This window comes from Rhipicephalus microplus, chromosome 5 (assembly GCF_043290135.1).
Source record: "Rhipicephalus microplus isolate Deutch F79 chromosome 5, USDA_Rmic, whole genome shotgun sequence".
In the NCBI taxonomy this organism is placed as follows: Eukaryota; Metazoa; Arthropoda; class Arachnida; order Ixodida; family Ixodidae; genus Rhipicephalus; species Rhipicephalus microplus.
Genome location: NC_134704.1, coordinates 73,780,072 through 73,794,015, shown reverse-complemented (window position 1 = coordinate 73,794,015; position 13,944 = coordinate 73,780,072). Strand labels below are relative to the sequence as shown.

The window sequence follows — 13,944 nt, the reverse complement described above, 5'->3', positions numbered from 1 at the left end:
ACACATAAAACCGATGTGTATTGTTCGCGTATCACACACAACCGAAAAACTTCTTGCTATCTGCGCGTTGTAGAAGGCTGTCACAGTCAAAATATAGCAACTTTCTTTACGCCTCTCTTTATCTTTTTTGAAGTGCAATGATATCAACTACGCCATTATGTTCTGCCTTTCGCACGTTATTTATCACTATTTCCGTCACTGGCTTGCTTAATCTAACGCCATGATATAAAAAAGCCTTATCTCATTTTATTCCTACATATCTAAAGATGCCATCTGGTTGACCCGTTAGCGAAACGTAAAAGAAGGAAAGCATCTAGCCATTGTTCCATCTGCAAGGTCTCGAAATCTCCAAAAGCAAAGCATCGTCACACATGATTCGCGAGACAGTACATACTAAATCAAGCGCGTAGACGCATTAAGGTAACTAAATAACTACCTGACTAGAATGGATGAACGCTCGGGTATTGCGTAAATAAAAAGGACGTGAGAATGGCCGTCTGCTCCGGTCATAACTTATGAGCAGCCGACACGTGTGCAGGAGTCGTTCCGCTGTCGTGAATTCTTTATAGAGAAAGGCTGCCCTTCCAACCTTGTGAGTTGACTTGCTTTTATTTTTGTTGACCATCGCTTCCGCGAACATTCCGAGCTGTCCAGTAATGTGACGATCACGCACGCTCGAGGCACATTTCCTGTGCACGCAGGGTATCTAAATTGCAATTTTACTGTTCATTCGTAATGCGACCGTGCAGGAAAATTCGAAGCACGCAACAGGAAACACCTGTAGCGTGGCGCGGTTACGGAGCAGAGAGGAGTGAGAAACGATGAGCACGTGACCTGACATGACGCAGATCTTCGCTGCACAACACAGATGATGATGGATGAATAAGATTTGAGGTTGTGAGGGACCAAGAATATTACCGCCATTACTCCACTGTACTGCTATATAGTCATTGATTGATATGTGTGGTTTAACGTCCCAAAACCTTTATATGATTATGAGAGACGCCGTAGTGGAGGGCTCCGGAAATTTAGACCACGTGGGGTTCTTTAACGTGCACCCGCCTCCATCGGAAATGCAGCCGCCGCAGCCGGGATTTGAACCCGCGCCCTGTGGGTCAGCAGCCGAGTACCTTAGCCACTAGACCACCACAGCGGGACTGCTATATAGTCATATATATTATAGTAATTTGATACCTTATGACTTCGTTTTACATGCGCTTGCAAAATAATTGAATGACAAACGCAAAGATGATCGCAATGTGGAAGAAGAAACTAACAGAGACCTCAAGGAAACAAACTAAAGAACGAATGTAACGTAGGGATGGGTTCGTTGTTGTCGGTGTTGGCAGCTAGGAAAGTATTGGGAGGGGGTTGTAGGTGGGCATCGAAGGAAGGGTGTAAGTAATATTGTGTCAGCAAGGGAAGTACGTGAGACTCAGTGAGCTCAGACGAGGAGGAGTTCCCGGAAATATCGTCCTATATGGCACATATTGAAAATATTCTACTACTCTGCACGCACACTCTCTCTCTCTCTCTCTCTCGCCCTTATTTCATCTTTTCGACCAAACAAACATGCTCCGAGCGCACATGCGAAGCTTGGTCAGGAGGACTCGTGGACGGCTGCACTCGCGGAAACCAACGAGGCTACACAGTAAGGCTGGCTATCGATTTATTTGCGTTTCGTTGGTTTGTGTGTACGGACGCTGACGTCTCAGCGCCGAAGAAGAATTCAGTGGCGAAGTCTGTCGATAGGAATGCGAGAGATCGAGGCTTTTCAATTTAAAGAAAGAATCGAAGATCACACGTCGCAGACGAATGTGTCAGGGAGGATGTAATGAAAAAGAAATGGAAGCAAAAATATATGAGAAACCCGACGAGATCTTTTCTGCAGCAGTAGGTTTAGGCAAATCAAACCCATACTCTATAATTTATAGCCCTGTTTCTTGGCAAAAAAAAAAGATGCAAACGGCAACTTCCTGTCTCTCCCTCCATCACCCTCCCAGGCTCTGAAATGTCAGCATGTTTCGATAAATTTCCTGGGTGGAATATGTATATCGCTAGGGAGCGTATTCAATACGAGCTCCATATATTGCGCTTTTCTCTTTCCTTGTTTCTTTTTTTTTGTTTCCTCTGTCATATTACCTGATGACTAGCTTCGGAGGCATGCGTTGTTCGTTGAGAAGCCGAGAGTTTCTTCAGTTTCAAAAACGATTGCTTCAAAACACGACACACGCTTTACGACCAGTGAGAACGCGTAGTAATGACGTACAATTCTTGTTGACTTTTCTTTTTTCGAAGATAAGCCCAGCTGCTTTCCACAAGCGGTAAATCACAGCGTCTTCTTATCTGCTTTGTAACTTGATATCTTATGGGTTGCGTTTTCTGACTCGGAGACAGGGGAAGGGGGGATCATTAACGCGACAGTTGGTCCCGGCTTACCGTTAACTGCTTTTGCGCAACGGTAGAAAACGATAGCTGTGCAAGCCGTAAAAGGCTCTCCGAAAAACTTTTCGATTTTGAGTTTTTTTGTTATTCTGAGGCAGATGGTGGCGCACGTTAAAGCATAACAACTTTTAAAACCCTAGTATGGCCACCCATCAGTATTCGTCTCAAAGATTCATTACTGGGAGGCCAGAGTGGATCATTATCAAAGCTTTCATCACGAACAGCTCAAACTGGGAAAACTTTAAAGGGCATGACAGGTCGCCACACATCCTCTATGACTGGCCTTTCCTTAGTTGCGAAAATAGCAGACTCTGACATCAGCTTTGGCAACGCAGCAAGGTGGGCATTGTGGCGCTAGCTATTTTCTCGGTCCCGCACATGGCCTCACAACACGAAAAACAGTTACAGGGCTGTTTTATGGAAGTTGAGGGGCGTTCAGACTAGACACGATGCTTTAGAGAGAATACTGGGTTATATAACTGCAGCATGTACTAGAACAATGCGTATAAAAAAGAATCACAACACGCTACCTACACTGCCTGCCCGCCCACTATGAAACGACACTGCTGTGCCACCACAAACGAAAAGTCGAGCAGGCACAGTAGGCGATAGGATAGCGCTTACCTGTTCCTACGTGTGTATCTTGGTTCTCTTTTTATATGTCTCGCTCTAATACATGCTGTAGTTATGGGATACCAACTCGCCTGATCAGCAGCCCTTCGGAATCCGAACAACGGGCTATGCCCCTTGACAACATCCGGCTTTGGTCACTGATGTGCTTTAATAGCATCGGGGGTCAAAAAGAGCTTTAAAAAATAGCCCGCTGATTTTCCAAGCTTCCTTTCCCTTATTTGGCAAAATACATTCAAAGAATCCTTCTTTCGAGCTACATAAAACGATGGGAGAGATTTTCTTGAACTGTTCGCACGTTCCTTTTATCTGAAAAGCTAAAGAGAGATATTTCTTGCCCTAAACAGAATCTGAAAACGTGCTTCAGTTTCGACTTAGGAGCTGGTAAATGAGGTGACCGGAAGTTTTCTGGGGTCGCTGGTGCCCCAGAAAACTTCCGGAATGTTTTTCGTCGCTCCATGTAAGTGTCCCCCCCCCCCCTTCGTGTTTATCACGTCATTGTCGTGCGATCTATGGCCCGTAAGTTCCAGACTGACGCTAGCTTTTGCTTTCGATTTGTCTTGGCGCGTCGGCAGCAATGTATTCTAATACCAGTGCTCAGCCGCACAGGGTATACTAAATAGAAGCAACAATTTTTTGTTGTCCAAAAAGCCTAGTATTTACCTTTACATAGAAGCAATTAGCGGAGCTTGCACTAAATCGCGCAAGGCTGGGTAACAGAAGAGCTGGTGAACACGTAGTTGACCTACGTGTTCACGTAGTTGACCTTCGCTTGCCTAGGCTTATACCCTCCACCCTGTCCCTTTACCATGCTTTGGTATACTAAGCTACACATGGCCACACTTGATCTCTTTGTCTTTTTATCTATTCCTCTGGATTTCGATATCCTTTTCTGTCTTTAATCTTTTTCTTTCTTTCCTTTCTCTCGGTCTTTTAAATGCGAAGCGTTTCTAAGTGATCTTCGGTGACTTTGAGCGTATCTATCTAGCCGTTTACGTTTGGGTGCTCTCGTGGTCCCCCCTTAACTTGGCGTGAAATAAAATCAGCATGGAAGGGTAAGATGGTTTGACGAATATGACGCGCTGGTGAAGACATGAATAATGTCACAATCCCGTCGCGTACTTCGTCAAACACTTTCTGCTAGACAGTGGCACATACCCACGAGCGGCTATGTGCCACTGGTATGCGGGAATGTGCCACAGGCCATTGACACTTAGTATTGTTGTGATCGGCCCCCATGTCTGGGCGCCGCTTGGACGCGTGGAATGGTTCCGGCTTCGCAGCGCGTCCTGAGACGTCCAGAATCGGCAACAACACAGCAGTAGTACTGCGAATTCCTTGGAGTCGTCGGCTCGTCTTGCCAAAAAGCCCTTTGGGCACGCACGACCGACAGATTACCGGGGGGGGGGGGGGGGCTGTTCGCTGTCTGGGCTGCCTAGAAGGAGTGGTCATTGCTTGGGTCGTCAACATTCAGCGGACAATGAGCCGAGCGCTTTGTATTCATCTTCGGGGACATTCCTCACGTTCCATGGCGCCTTTCCCGAGCGATGTTTCCTCGAAGAGTCATCTCGGCGCGTCCGACTCCCCGTTCTCGCACTGTGCCAGTGGTGTCGTGTATTGTGTGTGTTACACCCTCGCCGGGCAGCGAACTGGGCGGGCCTCTCCTCCCTTCCCAGGTTGGGAAGGAGGCGGTGTGACTTTCTCTCTTTGGGGGCATAAAAACGCGAGCGCAGGACGCTCGGAGAGAGAGCTTCCTTCCATCATCTAGTATGATGCTTACTCCATGTAACACGCTACCTTCAACATCATGTAAAATAGTGTAAATAAATCGTTCAAGTTATCAGCTCCGGCTCCTCGGCCCGTCTTCGCCCTGACCCTTGGATGGCTCAAGGCCCGACAAATTCCCCCAGTCACAACAGTGGATGGCAGCGGTGAGATGATCTGCGCAGGAATTCGACTCCGGCTTGGTGAGTGCACGACCTTTTCTCCTTGAGAGTTGCCAGGCTTAAATTAGTTCTTCCTGGTAACAAGAGTGTTGGAAGCCTGTTCACGGGAACCTTGCTTCAACGCTTTCCCTTGAGAAACTTGTCGGCAGAAAAGTAGCAGCCATGGCTTGGAGAAAGTTGCACAGATCGGACCTAGACGTGATATGCGGGGAATTCGGGATTGATTGCGGGAAACATCTTAAAAAGGCGGAAGTCATCAGGGCTATGGAGGCAAGCAGAGATGACGAGGAGATCGTGGAGTTGTGGGAGGATATAAAAAAAAAAAGGGAAGATCAGGAGCGCGAGCGCCATAAAGAAGAGCAGGAACGCGTGCGCGAGCGCGAGCGCAAGCACGAACTGGATAAGAAGCGCCTAGACTTAGAAATAGCTCGGGCAACTACCTCAGGAGGCGCAACACTCAATGCTCCAGTAAGCAAGGCACCAAAAATAAAAGACCTCCTGAATCCTTTTAAGATGGGAGAGGATATCGGGTTATTTTTGGTCAATTTTGAGAGAAGTTGCGAAGGCAAGTTTGAGCGTGAGTTATGGGCACAAATGCTCTTGACCGTGCTTCCATGCGAGGCAGCGGATGTACTGGCTCGTTTGCCGCGAGATGAGGCGAATGACTACGATATTGTAAAGCGTGCGCTACTAAAGAGGTATCGGCTGTCTGCTGAAGCTTTCCGACGACGTTTCAGAAATAGTAGCAAACGTAGCAGTGAATCATTTGCCGATTTTGCATACAGTCTGAGGTGCAATCTCACCGAGTGGCTTAAGGGCGAGAGAGCTTTTGGAGACCATGACAAGGTAGTCGAGTTGATTTGCACGGAGCAATTCCTGAACGTTCTAAGTGACGAAGCACGCTTATGGGTATTAGATCAGCCCGGGGAAAAGAATTTGGAGCGTACCGCAGAACTGGCTGAAGAGTACACCATGAGGCGTGAGGAAATAAGAGAGCGCAACAAACCCGCAAAGAAACCATACCGTGAGAATTCTAAGCAGTCTGAGCGCAACAGTTATGCCCCTATTGCACCAGGAGGGACGAATGAAAAAGACACGCACGGGGAATCGACCATGAGTGGACGCGCTGGCAAAGAGAAAGAACAGGATAAGAATCGCGACAGAGCATTTGAGGCAAAGAAACCCATTGTGTGCTATCGATGTAATGAACCGGGGCACTTAGCAGTGGGTTGCCGTAAGGAAAAACTCGTTTTCTCCCTTTTTAACCATACTGATGAGAACATGAGGTTACTTGAACCGTACTTAAGAGAGATGACTGTCAATGGGCAAAATTGCCGGGTTCTACGCGATTCTGCGGCCACTATGGATGTAATACACCCATCTTACGTGCCCGCGGATGGGTTCACCGGAGACTGCGCGTGGATCAGACAGGTAGCGCAGGAAGACAGTGTGTGTCTGCCAGTGGCCAAAGTCCTCATCAAGGGTCCCTTCGGAGAACTGGAAACAGAGGCTGCCGTGTCACAAAGTTTGCCGAAGCAGTACGGTTACCTTTTTTCTAACCACTCGGAGGACCTGTTAAGAAAGAAAGGTCTGAGCTTTGGAGAACACACTGTACATGCTCTAACGCGGTCTAAGGCAAAGGAGATCGCAAAGGAGCTCGGCAGTTCCCAAAATAGAGAGGCACAGGCCCCCGACGAAACAAGGGCAGACGCGAATCAGGAGAACGTCCCGAGCGATGGCGAAAGCAGCTTTAAGAGTTCCAGTGAGGCCAGCGAGGAAGTTAACCTTCTTTCCGTGCTACCTTGCATGGGCGGGTACTTGGAGCTATCGAAAGTAAGCCCGGAGGTTATCGCTGCGGAACAGGCCGAGGATAAAACGCTGCAAAAGTTGAGCGATATGGGGGAGGAGGGGTTGGCGCGGAAGAACGTCTTTTTGCACCGCCGCGCCGGAATTTTGTACCGTCAGTACAAAGACTCGAAGGGGGTGCACTATGATCAATTAGTGGTTCCACAGAAATACCGAGCCAAAGTACTGGAGCTGTGTCACGGTGGCGGGTGGTCGGGCCATCTTGGCAAAAAGAAAACGAAGACTCGTCTACTTAGGGAGTTTTATTGGCCCAATTGTTTCAAGGATACCGAGAGGTATGTGCAATCCTGCGATGTGTGCCAAAGAATAGGCAAAGCACACGACCAGCAGAAAGCGCCCTTAAAGTTGGTGCCACTCATTAGTGAACCTTTCCGCCGCCTTGTCGTGGACGTTGTGGGCCCCCTGCCTGTGACAAAGTCAGGGTACCGCTACATCTTAACCTTGATATGTCCTGCCACAAAATTCCCGGAGGCGGTTCCCTTGAAGGAGCAGTCATCTGTAGAAATAGTGGATGCTTTGCTTTCAGTGTTTTCGAGAGTAGGCTTCCCGTCAGAGTTACAGAGCGACCAGGGCAGTGTGTTTACTAGCGCACTAACTACCACATTCTTGGAGAGGTGTGGCATTAGGATAATACACAGTTCCGTCAGACATCCTCAGAGCAATTCAGTAGAAGCATGGCACTCGGTTCTCAAAAGGGTATTACGGGCATTGTGCTACGAGAATCGGAAAGATTGGGAAGCATGCTTGCCAGCCACCATGTTTGCCCTGAGGTCTGTGCCGCACGAGGCCACCGGCTTTAGTCCCGCTGAGCTAGTATATGGGAGATCTCTAAGGACCCCACTTCGCATGCTGCGAGAATCTTGGGAAGGGAGGGGTGAGGATCCCACTGTGATCGAGTATGTGTTGGGCTTACTCGGGCGACTTCAGACCTGCAGAGAACTCGTTGAGGCGAACATGACAATGGCGCAGCTTAAAGCAAAACGTCTGTACGATAAGAACGCACGTCAACGTTCATTTTCAGAAGGAGATCAGGTGATGCTTTTAGCATCATCTAAAGCGAACAAGCTCGCGGTTCAGTGGGAGGGCCCTGCGAAGGTTATGCAGAAGTTGTCGGACACCAATTATGTGGTCAAACTACCGGGAAGGCGGAAAGAGGTAAAGATTTACCATTCAAACTTGATGAAACCTTACCACCAGCGGTCAGCAGTAGTTCAACTCGCGCTTAACGTTCCGGAAGAATTAGAGACAGATTTTCCTTTTCCCGGGCAGGCTTCTGATTCTCAGTCCCTCGACATCTTGCTAGACACGGTCACCAGTAACTCGAATTTGAATGCAGAACAGAAAAGAGAACTGGAGAACCTACTGCGCGAGTTTGAGGGAGTTTTCGTCGACCGGCCAGGAAGAACCGATTTAGTTGAGCACGACATTGAACTAACTTCTAATGAACCCATTCTTTCACGGCCTTATCGCGTGTCACCCAGGCAAAGGGAAATTCTCGCACGCGAGATTCAAAGAATGTTGGAAATTGGTGTCATCGTCCCGTCGGAGAGTGAGTACACCTCCCCTCTAATACTGGTGGAAGCACCCGGGAAGGAACCGAGACCCTGCATCGATTATCGGAAACTGAATGCCGTCACGCGAGACCAGCTGTACCCTATTCCCAACGTAGAGGAGAGAGTGGAAACTGTTAGCAGGGCTCAGTACGTCTCCACGCTAGACCTCACACGCGGCTACTGGCAGGTGCCTATGACCGAACGAGCCAGTAAATACGCAGCGTTTATCTCCCCCTTGGGCACTTTCCGACCCCTGGTCATGAGTTTTGGGCTCAAAAACGCGCCCTTTTGCTTTTCACGGCTCATGGATCGTGTGCTGGCGGGAGCAGAGAACTACGCTGTTCCTTATCTAGATGATATTGCAGTGTTTTCGGACAGCTGGGAAAAACACCTGAGCCACTTGCGGGACGCCTTGACGCGCTTAAGGAACGCGGGCCTCACTGTTAAAGCAGAAAAGTGTCAATTGGGACAGGCGGAAGTAGAGTATCTAGGGCACATTGTTGGGCGAGGATGCCGGCGGCCCCACGAGGTAAAACTTGCCGCCATCGAGAACTATCCCCGACCTGTCACTAAAACTGATATCAGGGCCTTTCTAGGCCTCACTGGATATTACCAACACTATATCCCCAAATATTCACAGATCGCCAGTCCTCTGACCGACAGTTTAAGGAAGGGAGAGCCCGTTAAAGTCCAGTGGGACGAGTTAAGGGAAAGTTCGTTCCAGGCTTTGAAAGCAGCACTGACGTCTCAACCGATTTTACGAGCTCCGGATTATAACCGACCTTTTGTACTTCAGTGCGACGCTAGTGAAAGGGGTCTTGGGGCTGTTCTGAGTCAGCGAGATGAAAGTAGAGAGGAGCACCCCGTGCTTTTCATTAGTCGTAAGCTTTCCACACGTGAGGAGGCTTATAGCACCTCAGAGAAAGAGTGTGCATGCTTAGTGTGGGCTATTTACAAGCTTCGGTGCTACTTGGCCGGCTCGCCCTTTCTTGTCGAGACAGATCACTGTCCCTTGTCATGGCTTCGGAATATGTCGCCTAAAAATGGCCGCCTACTGAGATGGAGTTTGGCACTGCAAGAACATAATTTTGAGATCCGCTACAAAAAGGGGCGGGATAATGGAAATGCTGATGCTCTCAGCCGAGGCTTCCTGTGATAAGGAGCAAGCGCATTCCGATTGAGTTACGACAGCCCGGGTTTTTTATTTTGTTATGTCATTCCGTGTATCTTTTCGTTTTGGATTTTTTTTTAACCTTTACTGCATGGTGAACCTGTTACTTAGTCTGCCTGCCACGGCCAGACGTTGAGAAAGGGATATAATTTGTTAGTTGAGTTTCCCGACCTTCTCACTTCTCACTCGCCATTTGCCTCAAGGCTATGCGACTTGCGGCTTGAGTGCAATTTATTTAAGGTAAATTCTTCAAAACTTTAGGAGCGTTGCCATATTGCTTTGTTTGGGGACGTTCCAGGCAACGTTCTAGTGTGGCTGCTTTTATGCCGACAACGGGCTAAGAGTTCAGTAGCCTGGCATATCTCGGGAGGGGTGGTGTACCGCCTTGTCGCTGCTTGGGTACTGTGCGGATTTGATCACTAATGTCAGTCCCAGCCTTCGACCTGCGGGGGCCCCTTCGACGGAGAGTACTACTTACGGACCTGCTGACCCCACTTGAGCGAGAGAGAAAACCTGAGCCGCAGCCGTTCCAGAGCTGCTGCGCTGCCAGGCCTCTTCAAGGTGCAGCGTTGGGCTGCCCATCTACGAGTCCTTTTTCCCGGCGGCGGACGAGCTGTTGTGATCGGCCCCCATGTCTGGGCGCCGCTTGGACGCGTGGAATGGTTCCGGCTTCGCAGCGCGTCCTGAGACGTCCAGAATCGGCAACAACACAGCAGTAGTACTGCGAATTCCTTGGAGTCGTCGGCTCGTCTTGCCAAAAAGCCCTTTGGGCACGCACGACCGACAGATTACCGGGGGGGGGGGGGGGGGGCTGTTCGCTGTCTGGGCTGCCTAGAAGGAGTGGTCATTGCTTGGGTCGTCAACATTCAGCGGACAATGAGCCGAGCGCTTTGTATTCATCTTCGGGGACATTCCTCACGTTCCATGGCGCCTTTCCCGAGCGATGTTTCCTCGAAGAGTCATCTCGGCGCGTCCGACTCCCCGTTCTCGCACTGTGCCAGTGGTGTCGTGTATTGTGTGTGTTACACCCTCGCCGGGCAGCGAACTGGGCGGGCCTCTCCTCCCTTCCCAGGTTGGGAAGGAGGCGGTGTGACTTTCTCTCTTTGGGGGCATAAAAACGCGAGCGCAGGACGCTCGGAGAGAGAGCTTCCTTCCATCATCTAGTATGATGCTTACTCCATGTAACACGCTACCTTCAACATCATGTAAAATAGTGTAAATAAATCGTTCAAGTTATCAGCTCCGGCTCCTCGGCCCGTCTTCGCCCTGACCCTTGGATGGCTCAAGGCCCGACAAATTCCCCCAGTCACAACAGTATCCACCCAGGACCAGCGAGAACATGGTTAAGCTCTCCGCCGTTCTTCTCCTCCTATTTTCCTTCCTACATGGGCAATTTTAACGCGCGAGCGTAAAGAAATACGCGACACCGGTAGCGTCAACCTGACGCATGCAAAGAATAAATGTCAGGGTCTCAGCTGGAATCGAACCGAAGCATTCTGCGTTGCAATGAAGCATTTTATCACAGAGCTATGCCAGGTCTCGAAACTACTTTTCAAAAAGACGCTAATCTTCGTGAAATGTCAATAATGGTTGCCTACCCAATTTTACAAACATTACATATGTACTCCTTTGATACAGCCGTCACGTCGGGTTAACGTCAATAGTGATTAGGTGCCATGCGCTAAAGTTGATTTATGTAGCAGTGTCCAGAGCCAGCATACTATTGAGCATCAGCGCCTTATGTCAGCTTCCGGTGTTGCCAATACACATGTCCCAGTTGGCATCGTTGCACAAATGCAAACAACTGGTTATATAAACATCTGTAGCTCTTCAACATATGTCTGTGCGTGCAAAATTTGTACGTCATTTGTACGTACATTTTTGCGTTTTAACGTCATTTCATGACGTGTCACTCAATAAAAAAAATTCAACACGGTCACTTTTCTTCTGCATGCTTCACATCACGTCTATTCCCGGGTACGAGGGATCCGCCGATTTTTTTTTATTATTCTTTGCCGCCCGGGTCCAAGGACTTTGAGCGGTCACCTAAGGCACCGCCATCATAATCGGCAGAGACTGGGAAGGGACAGGGGTTAATCCTCTCTTCGCCAACCTCGCCCGGTAAAATTGCCGGACTTTAAATACAGTTTGTTTGTTCATTCATTCATTCATTCATTCATTCATTTATTCATTCATTCAATCATTCCTTCCTTTCGGTCTTAGTCGCGAATATATTACGTACGCTTGGCTAAGTCTAAGCATGCCTTACACGTGTTTGTGCGTGCGTGCATATATACACTAAAAAAATTCCGGGGAAGGGGGCCATTTCAATGTTCCTATCATTCCCCTCCCCCGCTCAACAAGTGATTCTCTTGAAAAATTGCAAGAGCGCAACAGCGCGCGCATTTGTCGCCTTCATCCACAATGATGTCTCGGACAAGATTCTAACATGGTTACTGCCGACATAGGTCCACGGTTGAAGCATGATTCGAGGAGTTATTGTCCGCTGCAGGAGTTATTGCTATCATTATATCGCTCACCTGCCGAAGAAGATGTATTTCCCGGCGACCTTGAGCCTGGCGGTGGCGTTGATAAGTGCTTGCACGGTGAAACCTTCACAGAAGCAGACCACCACTTTGGCTGTGCCAAACTTGTCGATGCTGCGCACCACCGCATTATAGTCCTCATCGTCCGCATCCGTTGGAATGGCGTGCGAGTTGGCCACACAGATGCCGGCGTCCTTGGCACGACTGGTGAACTCGTCGATGCCGTTGTAGCCGTAGTTGCCTGCGATAGAACAAGGTGCAAGGCATAATGTCATGGTAGTGAACTTTGCAAATGAAAAGCGTCATGTAAACAAACGTCTGTCCTGTTCTGTCCATTCCGCTCCTGTAGTGTCATTTCCTGCCCTGTCCTATGTTTTTTGTCCTGTAATGTACTGCTCTGCAATGTTGCGTCTTCGCCTCTCCTGTTTTGTTTCGAACTGTTCTGTGCTATTTGTCTTGTACTGTACTGCACTGTTGGGTTCTCAAGTGTCCTGTTGGGCTCTGTCTTGCTCTGGATCATTCTGCCCTGTCTTTTTTTGTTCTGTCCTGTTCTGCCTTCTTTGATTATGTCGTGCCCTGTTCTATCCTGTTTTGTACTGTTATGGCTTGCTTCCTGTGAATAGGTTGCGATTTACATTCCTTCCACGTCTCCATATTTATAAGTACTGCAGTACAAAAAACAGAGAGAAATAAATGTTACCCGAAAATAAAAATGAACCATAGCGATAACGCATATAGCAAACTGGAACAAACACATAAAATAACATGGCAGTGGATATGTTCGCTTGCAGGAGTTCACCTTGCAAAACAACACTCACACAGACACACTTAGGTGCAAGTTCTACCCAAAGTCTAGGACATCACTTAGTATAAAGCTACCCACAACTGCTATTCAAAAGCACTCATCTAGACCATTTTTCACTAATAATTCTATTTGAAAGATGCTTGCAATTTGCTAAGACGGACGCATGGACGGACGGAAGCAAGAAGGAATGGAGAGACGGATGCTTCGCTCCACTCTCAATTTTTCACCCCGTGGATATGCTGCCGTTTTTCTCTCTTTTTTGTCGTAGTAATGAAGCCTGCTTTGTCATGTAAGATATGTCACTTGATCTGCAATTATTAGGCGCTATTCTAATCGTAACATTTAGAAAAAATTTAATACTACATGTGATGCCGCCTACTCGTTGTCTGTGTAATGATATTTTTTGCTCGTAATGTTCCCAACACAATGGAGCAAAGAACACGTGGGAGAAGGTCCCATTAAAAATTCTGATTGGTAACTGCTGGTGTAATGAAACTCTATGAAACAGGAACGTCCACATAGCAAGGACGTTCACGAATTATTATGTTTCACAGCTACTTGAAAAATTAAAAAAAAAGTTGTGGAAGAATGCATGTTTTACACTGTCGCGTTATTGAGAATTTCTTTGGGCGCATTTCTGACTATCCCAGAATTTTACCTAAGTGCACCGCATGAACATGTCCATCGCAGTGATACGGCGGCTACGTTGCTCGGCTGCTGAATCGATGGTTTGGGGGTCAATTACGGCGTTTGTATTTCGAAGGGGCCGAAATGCTCAACACCCCTGCAATGCGCGGTGTCTTTTTGCCCCGCCGCGGTGGTCTTGTGGCTAAGGTACTCGACTGCTGACCAACAGGTCGCAGGTTCAAATCCCGGCTGCGGCGGCTGCATTTCCGATGGAGGCGGAAATGTTGCAGGCCCGTGTGCTCAGATTTGAGTGCACGTTAAAGAACCCCAGGTGGTCGAAATTTCCGGAGCCCTC

General features: G+C 48.5%; 1 protein-coding gene across 2 annotated transcripts in view; it reads right to left on the bottom strand.

Annotated features, from left to right (window-relative positions):
• The window catches only part of LOC142817837 (metabotropic glutamate receptor 5-like), a 441,308-nt gene that overhangs the window by 57,309 nt on the left and 370,055 nt on the right, over positions 1–13,944 (bottom strand). For both annotated transcript variants that reach the window (XM_075895691.1, XM_075895690.1), the window contains one exon: positions 12,152–12,398. In XM_075895691.1, coding sequence (XP_075751806.1) covers positions 12,152–12,398 — 247 coding nt within the window. The remainder of the gene's footprint in view (positions 1–12,151; positions 12,399–13,944) is intronic.